The sequence below is a fragment of the Lynx canadensis genome, chromosome B4 (genome assembly GCF_007474595.2).
Source record: "Lynx canadensis isolate LIC74 chromosome B4, mLynCan4.pri.v2, whole genome shotgun sequence".
Taxonomy (NCBI): domain Eukaryota; kingdom Metazoa; phylum Chordata; class Mammalia; order Carnivora; family Felidae; genus Lynx; species Lynx canadensis.
In genome coordinates this window covers 51,515,853-51,535,653 of record NC_044309.1, presented here as the reverse complement: position 1 = coordinate 51,535,653, position 19,801 = coordinate 51,515,853, and the positions used below count along the sequence as shown (strand labels likewise).

Below are 19,801 nucleotides of genomic sequence, written 5' to 3'. Positions count from 1 at the left end.
CGGGAACAAAGCACAAATTTTCTATCCTGAACAACAAAACCATATACACACTACTATTTGTTCATCGCCTGCCATATTCTAGGCCCTGTGTTAGGTTTTTGCATGCACTATTTTAACAAACATCCGAGGAAGTCGTTACTAGCCTCTTTTTACACATTAAGATATTGAGGTGAGGAATGTTGATATGGTTTAATATCATATAACTGTGGAGATTCATATCTGGATCTGTCTGCCCGCAAAATCCTTGTTTTTTCTCCAGTAATACATTAGTCCCCACTTCCCATCCCAATTGTCTACTAGTTGTCTTGGCTTAGATGAAGATACTTCAAATTTAATATGTTTAAGTAACCATCTTTCCCTTCAAAAGTGTCTTCTCTTTTCTTGGTGATGGAAGCACCATTCTTTCAGTTATCCAAGCCAGAAACCTGGGAGATTCCGGGACTCTTCCTTTTACCTTACCTCCACATCCAATTTTCAAATCTTTTAAGGTGTATTTTATTTCTACACAAAGTCAATTGGTCTCCAACTATTTGCTACTCAAGGCGTGCTCCTCAGACTAGCATTTCTGGCATCCCTTGGGAGCTTGTTAGAAATGTAGCATCAGACGTACTGAAGCTGACTGTGCATTTTAACAAGTCCCTTGGTGACTTGTATGTCCATTAAAATTTGAATAGCCCTACGAACTGGTTCCTTGCTTTGAATCCTAGCATCTCCCCTCTTTATAGCTGCCATAGTAGTCTTTCTAAAACAAAATCTATATGATTTCCCTCATTAAAGCTCATCAGCAACTCACTGGTTGAGAATGAAGTCTGAGGGCCTCAGGGCCAAGGGCCCCTTGGATACAGTTTTGACTTCACCTTTATCTCTCTCACTGAAGCTTTACTAACATTCTCTCTAATAACCTGTTTTGTACTGTTACGTGTTTATTTACTCTATTCCCAATAGTTAGAATAACCTTCTCCCCATTTTCAGGCAACTATCTTCCTTGTCATTGAAAGCTCATCTCCAGGATCACCTTTTCTATAAAGACTCTCTTTTTGTCTCCAAGAAGAATCACTGAACTTTCTTTGTTTGTTGTGTATAAAGTTTCTATTATAACACTTTCATACTGGCTTTCCTTTTCTAGAATATGAACGCCCAGAGGGCTCTGATAAGGTGTTGCCTTTACATCCTTATTACCCCATTTCATTTCTGCTTCAAATATTTAGTTAGGAAGAAAGGGAAGACAGAAGACAAAGTTGCTAAGCAGTTTCAAGTAGTATGTCAGGGGTGCCTAAGTGGCTTGGTGGGTTATGCATCTGACTTGATTTTGGCTCAGGTCATGATCTCACAGCTTGTGAGATAGAGCCTCACATTGAGCTCTGCTCTGACAGTGCAGAGCCTGCTTGAGATTCTCTCTCTCCCTCTCTTTCTGCCCCTCCCCGGCTCACATGTGCTTGCTTGCTCTCTCTCTCTCTCTCTAAATAAATAAATAAATAAACTTTAACAAAATTAAAAAAAAAGTTAATATGTCAGATCCTGTGATATATTTAGAATACTTTGTTTTTAGTGTAATTTTACAGACAAGTTTAAAACACCTCATCTTAATATAAAAGTAAATTCTATGTTTTGATAGATCAACTTTCTTATATGGTTGTTTATTTTAAGAGACATCTCATCTTTTTACTAGCAAACTAAGCAGTGGAAACCGGGAACAACATGAAAAGCTTTGATTCTGTTCTCTGAAAGTATACTATCAGAATATCAATAGAATTATTTTAATTTTTAGCTTCATGTTTTCAACCATACATTTAAACATACAGTCACTGATGTCCTATGCTAGGGTAGGCCCAGTACTAGGCATTGGGAATAAAAAGAATAAAATATCTATCTTCATGGCATTTATGATCTTAAGGTACGAGATATGTTTTTAAATTATACATAAACATTGAATGAGTTTTTTGATAAAGTTCTTTTTATAATGCCTTGTAAAAAAAACACTTAATGAATATTTTTTTAAACAAAACTGGCTTCATTACTCTTATTTTATGCTGTACTTATAAATGATTAATATGTAACATTTCTAAAAGCTACAATATTCCCTGAAGTGGAGCCTGGCATTTTGCATATTTTCTATGATGTGTATTTAAAAATATCTTTTCTTATTCTTCCTAGGTTTAGGGATATATTAACTCCTTTATCCAATTAAATGCACATATTTCACCAGAATTACAACATTGTTTAGGTGATAGATCATATTCTGAATACCTCCAGCCAGGCACTCTTTTAGGTACCAAGAGTATAAGAAAAAAAATGGCAAACTTCCTATCCAAGGCAATTCTAGAAGGGATTTAGAAAAAAAAGGCTTTCACTCCAGTGTAATAAACTCTATATAGAAGAAGATGCAGAGTCTTATAAAAACTGAGAGGCAGGGGGATATCTAATGTGGCCTGGGAGAAGACAGGGACTTTGGGAAGACTTCTAGAGTAAGACACTTTTTTCAATAGTCAGTAAAAATAAAAATAAATAATAAATAAATAAATAAATAAATAAATAAATAAAATAAAAAAAAGAATGAGTAAAAATTAGTAGGTTAGGAAGTTAAAGAAGGGTATTCCAGACAGAAGAAACAGCCTATTCAGTAGCAAGAGAGCTTGTTATTTATGCTATAACTAATTCAGAGCGCCAAAAGTATGAGGTACAAGGAAGAAAGGAATGAGAGCAGTTGCCATTAGTGACATCTTAAAGGACCCTGGATGCCAGACAATGCAGTTTGGATTTTGTCTGGAAGACAAAAAAGAAATACTGAGCAATTTAAGAGGTAGTTGAAGGGATTGGATTTGTATTTTGCACAATTTAATTTTGCTTATATACTGTCAATATGCACAGTGGTGTATTGATTGACATGTATGTCTTTCTTCCTGCTGCTTTTCTGTGGGATTGGGGACAATTGACATGATTTCTGAACTCCAGTTTCCTCCTACAGGGGAGATATTAAATTAATACATTGTTATTCTATCTGCTTCAGCCACTATTATGTGTCTCAGTCCTCAGATTTGAATCTTTCTTGCTCATCACTTTCCTTCTTCCCTCTTCCCCTGCTGCCAATGCTGTTACCCAGACTCCATGATTAGTGACTTCTGTTGCTTTCCATTTCCTTCTCTTTCTACTAAAATTAAAACTTCCCATCTTCAGTAATACAATTTTCACGTGTTGTGTGGGGTTTTTAATTTTTGGTAATTTAATTAATTTTTGTTGGTTGACTCCTTTGGGTAGGATCAATTACAGCAATTATTTGGATTTGTGAAATTTTGTTTGAACTCTACACCTTTAATGCTTTCTAGTATCAGATGACAACTTTGATCTTTTGGGAAAAACAAAACAGAACAAGTCAGATTGCCAAGTTTAAACCTTGCCCGAAAGTAATAAAACTGTTACTACTTAGTGGATAATGTATTTTATTTTACACTGCTATTTAGTAGGACTGTAATTTTTAATTTATACAATTTTATATAACAAAATTTTCAGGAATTATGGGCGCACTTTGGTTTTTATGGGTTTGTTAAAGATCTTATAACAAATTATGAGTGGGATGGGGCTAAAATAAAGTAAATTTAATTCTATAACATTGACTTATGTAGACTTCAAAATCCAGAATTTAAAAATAGTAAGTCGAATCTTTTAGTCAACTAAGATAAATTGATAATATGAATTACTCTAAGATTACATAATTTTAAGGAGCTATTTTAATGAGCTCTGGGCCCAATTTGACAACCATAGATCCCAGCCTTTCTCTCAAACTTATCTCCGTCTCATTCCCACCTGGGGCTTTATTTCAGTCCCTCCTTCTGCAAGTTGCTTCGTACACATGGATTAATGTTCCTTTGTGAACTGAACTGGTGCTCTTCCTGTTTGATTCCCAGCTCCGACTGCCTCTTGGATCCCTCATATCAAACTGGTCTACTACTGAAATTTTGCTGAAGAAATGAATAGATCATTTCCAGCATGTTTACCCCCTGTTGTACCCTGGGGATTCATTTTATAGGCACAAGTGCAAAAGAGGAAACACTAGGCTGAATGATGTGAGGGAAGCAGAACTTGATAAAATATAACCATACATTGATATTTGCAGCTACCATTTAATGTATCTCCAGTCCTCACAGCAGTTTGATGACATAGGTAGTGCTATCCCCACTATGCAGATGAAGATTATGAAGCTCAGAGAGTTTAATTTATATGTCCCAAGTTCCCATCTATTTTGGAGCTAGGAATGTAATGTTAGCTCCTTCTACTTACAAATTGTCAGATTTCACCACATTACAATGGCCCTTCAACACATGTTCCTTGTACTCAAGCTCTTTACAATGTAATGAGAAAGAATGTCAATAAATAGCCTCTTTTGAAATTAAATTTCCTTCTAAGGTATACTTCCTATACCTCCCATTTTTTTTTTTTTTGTAAATGATTCTACTAGTTTTTATTCTAACTCTCCCTGATTCTAGACATTCCTGACTTCTCTCTCTCATGCATGTAAAATTTAATAAGTTGAGTCCTTCTGACTTCTCTGTTCATAATTTTGCTGATACCAGTTCTTTTGTTTCTACTCACCACCTCCTGCCTGGATTGCATCTTCTCTGATCCATCTTACAGTTCTATCTCTTCCAATTGGTTATGCAAACTAATCATTCGAAGCTTTTACTTCTGCTAGTCATTTTGCTACTCAGAAACCTCACAGTGTTTCTGTTACTTTTAGTAACTGGACCCAGCCCACTTTGTCTCTGTCTCATAAAGTTCAAACATGAATTTTCCAGAAGAGCCAGGTGAATCCACTCTTTCTTATTGGAACCTAACTTGTTTGTCCCTGCCCCCAATTCTTCAGTGATTATGTACATTCCACTTCCTTAAGATACATAACTACTGCATTTATTGTAGTATTACCGCCACTATTGGAGTTTCTGTAGCTTACAGTGACCTTGAATGTCTGATTTACTCTGATGTTTACACATACCTGTGGCATGAGATTACATACTGTCTGGTTTTAAGAAGGTACTGAAGGAGAGTGGAAGAGAAAAATGAAATGTATGATTGAAAGACAACCTAGAATCCTGGTGATTTCCCACACCTTTTTCCATTCCCAATGTGGCCACTGGGTTTTAGGTGGTGATTTTTCACTTTGGCGTCATTTCATGCAGTTTTATAGATTTTATTTGAGATGTGAATCCAATGTAAGATTCATCTTCCTTCACATATTAGTTGTTTTATATATTATACAAATACTCTAACTCATTTATTTTGTGTTTTTTATATTCACCATGTGAGCCCACCAGTCATTTTTTTTAGTAGGATAATGACAGGCTGAAGCAAGGAAGAATCACCATAGAAGAATTTAGATCAATTTATCGAATTATTGCGCACAGAGAAGAAATTGTTGAGATTTTCAACACGTATTCTGGTAACCAGAAATTTCTTGTTGAAAAAAACCTGCTCCAATTTTTGATACAAGAACAGTATATACTTGACATGAGTCAAAATATTGCTTTTGAGATCATTCAGAAATATGAGCCTATTGAAGAAGGTATGCTTGCATTTCAAAGTTTTATCAAATATTTAAATGCAATGTACTTTTTATGAATTACAGTTCTCAAATTCAAATTTTTGAATGGGTCAAATTTGTTCTCAATAAAATAAAATATTGGCAGTTTTATTTCTATATTTTATAGACTGTATCTAAAGCTTTTAGGAAACTACATTGTGTAAACAATTACATTCTTTCCTACCTCATTGTCCAGCTTCTTCTTCTTCTTTTTTTTTTTTTTTAACTGCTTCAGTATATCTCGTAAGTGTTCAGAAATGAGCTTAGGCCTGGAAAGCAGGATGAAATTCTGTTATGTGTACTGTAATGAAAGAAAGCATGTTCACTTTCATTAATAAGAGGAAAACCAAGTAATAGGCAGTTTTCTACTTTCATACATTACATTATTGAAAATATATAGAAATATTAAATTAGCTAAGTGAAAACTATTCTAGGAAATGAATAAAATATTACAAAATTACTACTTTCTCCATTGTCTATACACGTAATTGTCTACAACATTTCATAAACATTAAATTTTGTTTGCTCTTCCTTCACTTTTGAATATAATCATCTGGTCTAAACTAAATGGCCATCTAAGCTAATAATGTATCAGAGAAAACTAATCTGGGTGATCAGTGGCCAGACCACTGAATACACTTGAGTTAGTGGGGAGAGAGTAAAAAATTAGCAGGAGGCAGACTTCTGGGGTTCTGCAATGTTTTGTTCTTTGAGCTGGGTGCTGGTTTTCTAGATGTTTAACTTATGGAATTTCATTGGCCTATGATATATGTATTTTCTTGTATGTATTTTTAAAATATTAAAAATCAGAGATTAAATAATATACTCTCTACTTGAATGTTGATATAGAACAACTAAGGGTACTCATTAGAAAAAAAAATTTGTTTCTACAGTAAAATTAGAAATAGTATCATTATTAATTTTAAATATTTTAGAAATATGCTTTACTATTGAATAAGTGAGATGTAATTTTTATACAGTTAACGTTATTTCTGCATCCTTTTATTTTTTATAGTTAAGAGAGCACATCGGATGTCATTTGAAGGTTTTATAAGATACATGGGTTCATCTGAATGTCTAATATTTAAACCTGATTGTGGAAGAGTTTACCAAGATATGACTCAACCACTAAATGATTATTTTATTTCAAGTTCACATAATACCTACTTGATATCTGACCAGTTACTGGGACCAAGTGACCTTTGGGGATATGTAAGGTATTTATTTTGATTTTTATAACCATTACATCTTAAAACACTTGGAATTTCCAATAAGTGGTAATTCACAGTGAAAGTAGGCTTGCATGTTGTACAAAAACATAGGAAAAAGAAATTTTGATTTGTGCATCTCTTGGAGAGCCATCCTTTGGGTGGCTATATAATTATTCTGTGTTTTAGTATCATTCATTTTCCTTCTAATTCTGTCTGTTGACCTCCTCTGCCTGGTTATTGGCCCGAGGTTTCCTGAATAATTTGGATATTTCTTATAGAAAATCATATGAAGAAGAATTTTCTTATCTTATTTAGCCAAGACAGCTCAGATTTCCAAAAATGTGGTTAAAATTAATTCCCAGACATCAACACACAATGCTATAAGTGAAATCAACACATATATAGATAAATTATATGCTTCGGCATTTATAGATGATAGATAGATAGATAGATAGATAGATGATAGATTTACATAGCTTAAAAGCAATTCATTATACATCTCTAATTTTGCATTCTACAATGTATCACACTGTCAATACCAGTCTTCAATTTAGTCAGCCAGCTTAGAATACATTGGTGAACAAGATTTTCAGAGCTGCTATGTTCATGTGTTCATGAGAATAGACATAATAAGCAGGTAAACAGATATAGTCATACAGAGAAAGTGAACTAGGGTAACATAACAGGGTGGGGGGTGTTACTTTAGTTAAAGGGTTAGGAAAGGCTTCTCAAGAGGTGATATAGTTTGGTCTGAGTGATGATAAAGAGGAAACCTCAGAAATTCTTTGTAGGAAGGGCATGCTAAATCGAAGAAATAGTAAGTGCTTAGCATGTTCAAATGAGAGAAAGCAAGTGTGTCTGGAAACAAGTGGAGAATGAAGAGAGATGAGTTTGAGGAAGTAGACAGGACTAGTTTATGAGAGCCTTTGAGGCCACGGAAGGGAGACTGGATTTTATTCCAGTGGTATTGGGAAGCAATTGGAGAGGTTTTCCTTAAAACAATGTCATAATTTATTTACTTTTTACTGCGCAGGAAAGACTGATGGTGCAAAAGTGGAGATAAAAGATGATTGGGGAAGATATTGTAATGGTGCAGGTGGTGATGGTTATTTAGAAGATGAATTCATGAGGCAGGTGTTGAGATCAGTGGTTGAATTTGAAATATTTTAAGAAGGCAGAGCCACGAAGACTTATCAGGTGATTTGAAGAGAGGTGTGAGGGAAAGAGAGTACAGTCAAGATTTTGGCCTGATGACTTAGCACGTGGTGATACTATCGACAGAGATAGTGAAGCATGAGGAAGCTGTTGTAGGGTGTGAGGCAAAAGCAAGAATGCAGTAGTTTCCACATTCAGCTGAGATACCAATTCATTATCAATTGGCTAGGTTGGGGGTGCCTGGGTGGCTCAGTCAGTTAAGCTTCCGACTCTTGATTTTGGCTCAGGTCATGATCTCCTGGTTCCTGAGTTCAAGCCCCATTTCAAGCCCCACATTGGGGCTGGCAGTGTAGAGCCTGCTTGGAATTCTCTCTCTCCCTTTCTCTCTGTGCCTCCCCCATTCATGATCTCTTCCTCTCTCTCAAATAGAAAGAAAGAAAGAAACATTTGAAAAAGTGGCTAGGTCAGACAGTCAGTTAAGCATATGTGTCTGGGACTTGGAAGAAATATCCAGACTAGAAAAATAAAATTGGAAGTCATATCATATAGATGATATTCAAAGCTATGTGACTGGTTGACATAATTAAGAAAAACATGGATAGGAAAGATATCTTATAATTCCATGATAATATCAAATTTACAAATAAACATAGCTTCTCCAGTTGAAAAAAGAAAACACATAAATCCACAAGCTCAGAAATTATCCATTTAAAAATCTATAAGAAATCATAGCTATTCTTTCATTACAGAAATTTCTACTCACACTTAATTACTTTATTTTTTAAAACAGAAAATACGCATTTTAATCACGTTGATTTAGAAATGCAGAAAATTTACTTTTGAATGAAGAAAATGTTCCACCCAACTAAACATTTAAATTTAAATTTAATTGTATTTTTTCCTCTGTTTGTTTACCCACTTGTGAAAGATACAGTCTTAGAATGCAAGTTTTTCAAAATTTCTCTATTCATCAGAGGTGGTATAATGTAATGTTTATTGATTAATGTTAAGCTTCTGGTGCTGATCTTTCCTCTCTTTCATTCCTCTGTTAATTATGACAGATACAACCTCTTTGAGTCTCAACTTCTTCATCTCTAAAAAAGGAAAACTAGCATTAACTGCCTTATAGCATAATCCATGAAAAGCCCCTTAAACTTATTGAAATGGAATATTTTTTTACTGAGTGACAGAAAAATTTCTATTATTCATTTCTAAAAAGGCCACTCAGTGTGAAATAGTAGAATGTGGCTTCCACAACACCACTGGGGAAGACACAACTTCCTTTTTTGTGCCTCTGAATAAAAGGAGTCGGTCTGACACAGTGCAATCCACTCAAATCATTTTTGCTGGAGACCAAACCATGTACTTGAAATAAACAGTTTGGTAAAGTTTGGCTTGATCTAAGGATAAAAAATTAAAGTTATGTAGAGAAGTAGCGAGAACCAGTATTAGTCAGGTTGTCCTTCATGAAAAGTTTTCTTTCACAATTTTGTTTTTGGTAATTTTTTGTTTTCCCAGCAGAGCGTTTATTCTCTGGTAGCAGCCCAGAGTACTGATATGCTGTAGTGATAAAAAGGGCAAGACAATTTACTTTGCCAATCAACCAAATAATGCAAACATTTTTAAATGGCAATTAATAGAGTTTACAAATAGATATTGCTTCTTCTCCAATTTAAAATCTAAATACATAAGTAAATCCACAAGATGAGAAACACATTCGTTTTGAATTCTACAAATACAGCCCAATTGAGGACTTGTATGTAAAATTAGACAGTCACCTTATTCACCCATGGAAATATCTATAGGTAAATATGATTTTCTTAGAAGAACATTCTAGGTCATTTCTCCAACACAAGGACAAGCAGACTAACAAAACTCTGAAATTTTCCATTACAGTGCATCACTATAGACGTGAATAAAGCCATGTGCACTTAAAAAGTAAAACCAAAGTGGTCTTAAACCTCAAGAAATAATTTATTAATTATTTAATTTTATATTTTCCATTGTTTCAGAAAATATAGATGAGATTTGCAAATTTTCTTCCCCTCTAATACTCTACTTCCTCAGATTACCTCCATCTTTTGTCTATATTATTCCCGAGGAGCATAAGGTCTCTATGTTTTTAATTCAACACCTGGACTTTGGGGTCATAATTGCTTTAGTTTTTCTCAGTTAACACTCCTACGTAAATATTTCTCACGTCATCTACTTTGAAAATAGACTAAATTTGACCCCCAAAGAAGTATTAAATTGAAAAGGTCTATTTTCTCATATGGTCTCTGATACTCTATATTTCTGTTTGTAAGAACTGTTGATTCTGTATCAAGTACTTGGTGCTGGGACCACACTCCCTTCTGTTATAGCTGAGGTCAGGGTTTTTCAGGTCTTCATATTTGAGGTCAGATCATTCTTTGCTGTGGGGGCTGTTTCTGTGCATGGTAAAATGTTTAGCAGTAACCCTGGCTTCTATCCACTAGATGTCAGTTGCAAATCTCCTTTCCATTCCAAGTTGTGGCCCAAAAGTGTCTCCAGACATTGCCAAATGTCTCCTAGGAGGCAAAATTCCTCCTGAATTCCTTACTGAATTCCTTACAAAATTCCTTACTGAAGACCACTGGACAAGAGACAGGGGGATAACCCAATATTCTTCTTGGAAAACAAGTGTTAACTTGGTTTTCTATGAGAAAAATATCTCCATGTATGGCAGGGGATTTCTTTGATCTACTCCCTGACCCATGGCTATCTATTCTAAGATCCTGGGTCTCAGGTCAGCCTTCTTTTCATTCAATCTCTCTTTCAAGATTGTATTTTAGGAGATCACTCTGTCTGCCTTCCACGTTTCTTCTTACATCCCTATAATTCCCCTTTTTTTCTTGCTAAAAACACAATAAATGTTTATCGATAGTGAACTATATATAACAAACATTTTTTTGAGACTGAAATTTTAGTTCCTGCCCTTGTAGAAATTAGAGTGTAAGGAATAGGGAGAAATTGGAGGATTCAGAGTCAACAGCACTACACGTCGCACCATCCTGATGGTGCTGGAACTGGGGTTGGTACATATCGCTTCCACCTCAGGCTGTGCTCACAGAAAATAAGAAGAAAAGTGTGTTCAGTTTAACACAACAACTTGTCTTTATTATGGATTCAGTTCTGCATTTATTGCAAAATCACAAATAGTCTTTGTGATTTTTCATACTGTGGTATATATTTTTAATGATCCATAATTGACCATTTATTTTGTTTAAATTTTGTTAGTGCCCTTGTGAAAGGATGCCGTTGTCTGGAAATTGACTGCTGGGATGGATCACAAAGTGAACCTGTTGTATACCATGGTTATACACTCACCAGCAAGCTTTTGTTTAAAACAGTTATCCAAGCAATACACAAATATGCATTCTTAGTACGTGCGTATCTTTGTTAAATTATAGTTATCTAAACACGATATAATTTACTTGCTTCAAAATCCTATAATGCTTGGCCTTAGTTTAGATCAGTGATATTTCAAATTGTGTGTTATGATTTTTGTAGTATATAGTTAAAGGTAGATTTACTGAAGTTAATCTCAGGTAGTAAGATGCATGTTTCAGGAAATTTTTTGTTTAATTACATATTATATATATATTATATAATTATATATATATATTATATAATTATATATATATATATATATAGTGTGTGTGTGTGTGTGTGTGTGTGTGTATTGTGTCACAATGTAAAATATATTTCTTACCATGAGTTGAGTTACAGGCAAAAAATGTTGAGAAATACTGGTCTATATAATAGTAAATATTTTACCAATATTCAATTACCTTACTTTCAATACATGAGATAAAATGTGTCAAAAATGTATTATACAGATTGTTGACATTTTTTATGACTATGATGGCAGCTATTCATACAGCAAAGAATGTTTTTTTTAAAGCTTATTTTTTTTGAGAGAGAGAGAGAGCATGCACACAAGCAAGGGAGAGGCAGAGAGAGAGAGAGACAGAGGATCTGAAGGGGGCTATGCGCTGACAGCAGAGAGCCCGATATGGGGCTTGATCCCCTAAACCATGAGATCATGACCTGAGCTGAAGTTGGACACTTAACCGACTGAGCCACCCAGGGACCCCAAGCAAAGTATGCTTAGAAGTTTATTTGGGGTTTTAAAATTATTGTTGGATTTATTAAAGTTATGGATTCAAAGATCTAGTTCTTCTGAGCACTTCTAAATTCAGCCTACAAATAAATTAGTCTATAAATTGAGTAGGATTGAATGGGTTTTAATAATCACTCAATTTTATTATTTTATTTATTTATATTTTTTAATTTTTTTAATGTTTTGTTTATTTTTAAGACAGAGAGAGACAGAGCATGAGTGGGGATGGGGTAGAGAGAGAGGGAGACACAGAATCCGAAGCAGGCTCCAGGCTCCGAGCTCTCAGCACAGAGCCCGACGCGAGGCTCGAACTCATGAACCGTGAGATCATGACCTGAGCCAAAGTTGGACGCTCAGCCAACTGAGCCACCCAGGTGCCCACAATCACTCAATTTTAAATAAGACTTGGTTTTATTTACAAACATGGCTAATTAAGCACCTTTAGGTATTTTAAATTATTTTTATAAAGTTAGAATATTTGTGTCTTTCTTAAGTACTTCAATTGCTGTGCCATTGAAGAGATTTAACAAAATCATACTGATTACTTAAACAGTGCATATCTAAGAAATTAAAACTTAGAATTTGATAAACCTAAAGTTCTCAGTAGGTCAATACATTATCTATAAATATAAACATAACTTAAAAATCACAAATTTAAATCAACTGCCTTATTATTTGAGAGTGCAAAATACTAAAAATGTGCAAAGTATTCATATAAAATATGGAACATTTCTATTTTTAGTATAAAACATTGATATATGGCATTGATTCTCTTATGATTTCTAAATTCTCTGATGATTTCTAAATTTATACCTCTACCCCAATTTCTCCCTTGAACTCCATACAATATAGACATGTACATGTTTGACATCTCCACTTGCATATTTAACAGAACATTTTTAGAACTGACCCCAGATCTTCCTCTTCCTCCCATGGTCTTCCCCATCTCAGTTACTGCTAACTCCTGAGTTCAAGCCTAAATTGTTGTTGTCAACTTTAATCCTCCTCCCCTCATTTCTCTCCAATCCTTAAATAAGTTCTTTAGCAAATCCTCTTGGGTCTATTTTCAAAATATACACTGAGTTTAACCCCTCCTCCCCATTCTCACTGTCACTGTGCTGAATAACTGACATCGCCTCTCACTTGCATTATTGCAGTGGCTTCTTATCCAATGTTCCTGCTTTTTTCCCTGTCCCCCTGCAGTTTCATCTTAATGTTTCAGTCAGAGTGACTTTTTGGTAAGTCAAATAATGTCATTCCGCTTCTCAAAACCTTCAGTCCCACTCAAAATACAAACTAAAAGCCACGTTTAACCTGTTTTCTCTTACCTCCAACTTCTACTCGTCTCTCCCTTATGCACATGGCCATGCTAGCTTCCTTACTCTTCTCCAGACACATCTCAGGGCCCTTGCAACTCCTATTCCCTTTATCTGAAATACTCTTCCCAAATATTTGCATAGCAGACCCTCTCACTTCATTCAGGGTGGGTAACTGAGGAAATAGAGGCAATCTTAAAATTCAAAGGCCTCACAAGGATGGAAACCCCTACGGTTTTTAAGACTCAAAGAGAAAAAGATGGAATGAAAAAAAAAAAAAAAAGCTTTGAGCCACACTCAATGAGACTTCTCAGTTGAACAGGGTGACTCATTTTTGCAGCAAAGGTTAGAATGAAGCTTCAATTTTCTACTTGAGATAGTCACCATTAATTTGGGGAAGAGAGAGCAGTAAGATAAAATAGATTTGATAATTATGATGAGGTAAGAACTTTGGGTACAGTTGCTGGCAACTGTAACTTACTAGAAGCAAGCATATAAGAAGTCTAAATTTTTAAGGGAATTACATTGCCCAAAACACAACACAATACAACAGAACAAAATAAAACACAACTCTGACTCTTAGGTGAGCCTTAAAACAACTCTTGGTCAAGAAGTGAGCTGCAAAAGTTGCCTGACATTAAGGAAAGCAAATTCCTCAACACCTACTTTAGATGTGGCCAAGGATATGGGGCACCTGGGTGGCTCAATTGGTTAACGTCTGACTCTTGGTTTCAGCTCAGGTCATGATCTCATGGTTTGTGAGTTCAAGCTCTGCATCGGGCTCTATGCTGACACCGTGGAGCCTGCTTGAGATTCTCTCTCTCTCTCTCTCTCTCTCTCTCTCTCTCTCTCTCTCTTTCTTTCTCTCCCCCCTCCTCTGCTTTCTCAAAATAAATAAATAAACTTAAAAAAAGAAAAAAAGAAAAAAATGTGGCCAAGGATAAAAAACAAGAGGGCCTTCCCTGAAGGTGGATCCAAGGACCACAGAAGACCCCCCCCCCAAAAAAAAAGATCAACTCTCCCCAGTTAGTGCAGTCAGGGCTAATTGAAAAACCTCTCTGCTAGGGCATCACTTTGCCTAGTTTTAAAATCACTTTTTATATTTGGGAAAATTTTTTACACTGTTCTCTTGATGTTAGATAGAGTCAGTGTATATGGGAATAGGTATGAGGTTATGATAGTAGGTTGAATAAGTGCCCACAAAAGTTCTAATTCCTGGATCCTGTAAATGTTATTTTATTTGGAAAAAGAGTCTTTGCAAATTTGATGAAATCAAGGACCTAGAGATGAGGAGATTATCCTGGTTGAGCTGGGTAGGCTCTAATGCCATACAGAGGAGGAGATGATATGAAGATGAGGGGCAGAGATGGGAGTGATATGGCCACAGTAAAGGAATAGAACCACCAACCACCAGAAGCTGTAAAAGGCAAGGAATAGATCTCCCTTAGAGCCTTCTCCTGCCTTGATTTTAGCTGGTGAAACAGATTTTAAAATTGTGGCCCCAAGAATTGTGAAAGACTAAATTTCCATTGTTTCAGGCAACCAAGTTTTTGGTAAATTGCTATAGTAGCCACAAGCTACTAATATACTCAGACATTAAACAAGCATAATGTCCTATTCAAAACTCTGTGATAATGCAAGGACCTTGCAAGTCCTTGGCTTGTTTACAAATTGGTAAATTTGTGCCCTAGTAATTATATAGGCTGAAAATCTCTTTGTAAAGTAATCTTTACTTAATAGATTCTCTTTATTATTATATCCTTATCTTTGTTTCTAATTATAAAGCAATGAGTTTTGATTGTAGAATTTAAAACTAAAAAAGTAGAAAATTAAGTTTCCTCTACTTACTGGTGTTAAACTTTTCCCTTCACATTTAAAAATATCGAGGGGTGCCTGGGTGACTCAGTCAGTTGTGTGTCTGGCTTTGGCTCAGGTCATGATCTCCCAGTTTGTGGGTTCGAGCCCCGCATCAGGCTCTGTGCTGACAGCTTAGAGCCTGGAGCCTGCTTTGAATTCTGTGTCTCCCTCTTTCTCTGCTCCTCCCCTGCTCATGCTCTGTCTCTCTCTCTCCTTCAAAAAGAAATAAAAACATTAAAAAAATTAGAATTAAAAAATATCGAAATAAATATATATATGATAAGCAAACATATATATGCTTCAAATATTAACGTGTAGAATTTTACTCTTCAGCAACTTGTATTTTTCCTCGTAAGACTATATTATAGATAACTTCCTATAGCAGTATATATAGCACTACCTCCTTCTTACCAGGTTTGTATCATTCCTTTAAGGAGATATGGCATAATTTATTTAAACAAGTACCAACTGTTGGATGCTTCCGTTGTTGCCTATATTTCTACTATAAACAGTAACAATCTTCCTTTTTATACAGATTTAATGTTCCCTGTTATGTCAAACTCAAAAGTACTTTCAGTTTAAAGAATACTTATTTTGCAAAGGTACAGAACGTTGAATGTAAGTTTTAAGATAGATTAATTGCTTGTTAATTGCATTACAATCATTGAGGAGTTCTGATCAGTAACCATAGTAATGGTTAATTTTTTAGACATCTGACTACCCAGTGGTGCTCTCTTTAGAAAATCACTGCTCCCCTTCCCAACAAGAAGTGATGGCAGACACTTTGCAGTCTGTTTTTGGAGATGCCTTGCTTTCTGATATGCTTGATGATTTTCCAGACAAACTACCTTCACCAGAGGTAACATTTTGTCTGAGAAGCTCAGGTTAATCAAAAAAGAAAAAGCGTGTCACTATGATTGTTGATCCATAAAACTGGGTTAGAGATCAATGAAAATTCTTAGCCTTGAGCCATTATAGGGGTGTGTCTTTGCAATGTTTTGCCTGGGAAATGTTCCCGTGAGCATTTAGGTAAATATATTTTGAGAAAGAGAATATATGGAGATAAACATAAAAACTCACATTTTTATTGTGTGTCCTAGCCCCATGAGTCCAAAGTTTCAAGTCAGTTAATATTGGGCCACAGGGATTTGGTAGGTTTTATAGGCAAAGGCTCAGAATGGGGCAAAAATTTGGGTTGTAAATAGAGCTTGTGTCTAATTCCTTAGCATCTGGATGGGAGGTTTTGTTTTGTTTCGTTTTGTTTTGTTTTTTAATCTGCTTTTTTCAGTTTCCCTGTCTCTTATGGGCCCCTTTCCATTTTCAGTTAAGCATACTCAAGTGCTTGGTTTAAAAAAACAACCCCATTCTAGCCTCATGGTTTTGATCTCTCTTCAGCTATCTCTTTATTATTTGTCTCAACCCAAATTTCCACTTTCTCATCTCCTCACAACCCAGCTTCCTCTTCCACCTGCACCTCAGTAAGTATCTCATTGTCCTCAGAGACGTTCCTACTGGTAAATTCTAACAGAGCTTTTGCAGTCACCATCTGCCTTGTTTCCTTCTTGACATTCAATCATGGGAAGCCTTCTTCCTTTCCTTGAAACACTTTCTTCCATAATGCCACGTATTTTAGGTTTTCCTCATTTTTCTCTGACCAGTTCTTTTTAGTTTCCTCTGCCAGCCTACTCTCCTCACCTCAAATGTCATCGGGTGATAAACATTTTTTCTTTTACATGATAGTATTGTCTAACAATAATTTAGTTTTGACGTGTCGTCATTTTAGATGTAGAACAGTATTTGTGTCATATTTGAATTTTTAAAAATATTTTTCCTTATTTTATTTATATGAGTAGAAAATTTAAAGATGAAAGTGTTGTAACACTGGTGACTAGAAGTATAGGACTCATGATAAGAATGAGATGGACAGAAACAATTGAACAGATGGAAACACTGACTCTTTCACTCCATAGAATGTTCACAGACTACATGTGTTCAATTGTGACAAGAAAGAGATATTAAAGACCTTGTGCCAAGTGTGGAAATATAGTATCAAAGGTTTAATCTAATAAAGATGTAATCTAAGGTTTAATCTAATGGTCTAATTCAGGAAACCTGTAACAATTTTTAGATTTCTAGAAATGGAATCCTTTATCCTATTATTTATAAATCAACTTCTTAGCATCCACATATGTAGTTTTTGTTAATGTTTTTGCTCCTATGCTAAAGTAAAGAGATGCTTTCCAAAGGGTAAATGAGGAATTAGAGATAATGGTAATTTTCTCATACCTTACTCAGTCGTTGGTGTACAAAAGAATTGCCTGGAGACTTGTTAAAAAGGCATAATTCCATTCCCACAACGCAATATTCTCATTCTCTAATTTTGCAGTAGATCCCAGGAATCTGTTCCCTTAACAAGCACTCCAGGGTGATGCTTTTGATGCATGCGATTGCATAGTGCACTTTGGTAAACTCCACATTAGAGAGTAATGTAGGGACCATTGTAATAGAGAGAAGGCCCAAGATGATGGAAATAATTTGAGTGGGTACCTGAGGATAACAAAGGGAAGAGACAAATTAAAGCTCCTTGAAGAAAAGAACTTTACTTCATACCCCGGATTCCTGCAGCATTATATATAAAACATAGCAGACATTTGATAAGTATGTTGATGAGTTAATTAATGGCTGAAAAGGGTAGGAATAACTAAGGGAAAGAAAGGAATTGGAAGTCTTAGGACTTAGAATGAGGGACCCTGATGGGGAATTTTGCTATGCTCCTAGTTTTGGTGGAAATATTAAGTTGAAGATGCATGTGGGGAAATACAGTTGAAATATGAAGAAGATTTACAAATATTTACCTTAAATTTAGTCTATTTTAGGTGTCAAACATCACAATAGACATTTCTGAATACCTGATCTCATTTAATACTTTTTAATATTGGATAACAGTAATGATCGGAAGCATTTACTACCAGAAGTTGTAACATTCTAACTTTTGTAGCATTGCAAGTATTTTAACATATATATAAACATAACATAAAATATTAGACATAAATATAATATATATAAATTACATATAAATATATGTGATATGTGTAGAAACATACAATTTTCATGTGTGCCAGTTTTTAAAAAGAGTAGCAATTTGTGGAATATATAAAAGAAAGGGAGCTACAGTAAGTCCCAAATCATAGCAGGCTTATTTTGGGGTGAATTTGGGTCAACACTATAATATCACTGGTTTTTATCAGGGTATTTCTATAGGGGTATGGATAAAGATGGAGTTCTTATGTATTTTATTACTGTGGGCTAATTGAAAACATGGTGACTTTTCAGTGACTGTTAAAATACAAACTTCCCTGTAAATGTGTAATCATATCTCTCTTTCAAATTGTTTCTGTAGGTATTAAAATTCAAAGTATTAGTTAGGAACAAGAAAATAGGAACCTTAAGGGAAACCCATGAAAGGAAAGGTTCTAATAAGCATGGTCAGGTAGAGGAATTTGAAGAGATATATCAAGATGAAATCAAAGGATCAGAAACATTGATTGGATCAGAAGACAATCCAGGAAAGGAAGATGAGATAATAAGCGTAGCTGGATTACCACTTTTCAAGAAAAGGAAGGTAAGATGACACTTTGTGAAAATCTTACAAGTGATGGAAAAGTTGTCTTATTTTCTTATTGGTGGAGAATTAAAAAAATTTTTTAGAGGGAAAAATCTTTTTCTTCCTTATAAAAATTCTAGTCTATCATTTAAAACTTGTTTGGAAAAAATTATCGGAAAAGAAAATTTTAAAGTTATCTCTTTTCCTGCATTAGCTGTTTTTAATTTGTTCTATGGCCAAATATTATGCATTTTTAGGTAGTAGGCATTGTGCACTGTACAAAATGCAAACAATCCAATATTTCTGCCCTCAAGGAGACTATACTGTCAGAGTCAAGAAAACCACTGTAATAATATACAGTCTTATAAGTATGCAAATTAACATGACAAAAGAAGTTATCTTGAGTTGCAAGTGACCTAAAACTAACTCAGCTGGTTTAAGTAAAACGTGAATTAATTAATTGGCCCACATCAAGAAAAGTGCAGGGAAAAGTCTTTGAATTTTAGGAATGACATGGTATGGTGTCTCAACTTAAGTCCACAGAATGGACTTTTTTCCAACTTTGGACCTACTTTCTCCACATTGGTGCAAGACTTTACAAAGCTCTAGCTTTATATGCTTTCAGGCTCAAATCCAATGGAATACCTATTTATCTCTCAGATGACCAAGCACATTTTTTTTTTTTTTTTTTTTTTTTTCATTGGCTATGATCCAGCGATGTGCACATCCCTGAGTCAGGTCCTATTGCAGGGGAATGCAAAGCTGTGATTAGCCAGGTCCGAGCCATATTGTCAATACTTAAGCACGTGGATTGAGCTTGAGCAAGGAATGTTTTCCCAAAACAAAACTTGGGAAGGGGCTAACAGATGTGTAGAGGAGATAGATGCTGAGCTGTCAAAGAGCAGCTGTACATTATACAACAGAAGTTATTCCCAAGTGTTA

The 19,801-nt window shown here is 35.0% G+C and overlaps 1 protein-coding gene across 1 annotated transcript in view; it reads left to right on the top strand.

The window, feature by feature from the left end:
- PLCZ1 (phospholipase C zeta 1) overlaps positions 1-19,801 on the top strand; it is a 44,003-nt gene that overhangs the window by 6,272 nt on the left and 17,930 nt on the right. Inside the window, exons 2-7 of the mRNA XM_030323253.1 lie at positions 5,323-5,554; positions 6,588-6,789; positions 11,197-11,341; positions 15,965-16,114; positions 18,656-18,740; positions 18,810-18,882. Of these exons, the coding sequence (XP_030179113.1) occupies positions 5,323-5,554; positions 6,588-6,789; positions 11,197-11,341; positions 15,965-16,114; positions 18,656-18,740; positions 18,810-18,882 (887 nt within the window). The remainder of the gene's footprint in view (positions 1-5,322; positions 5,555-6,587; positions 6,790-11,196; positions 11,342-15,964; positions 16,115-18,655; positions 18,741-18,809; positions 18,883-19,801) is intronic.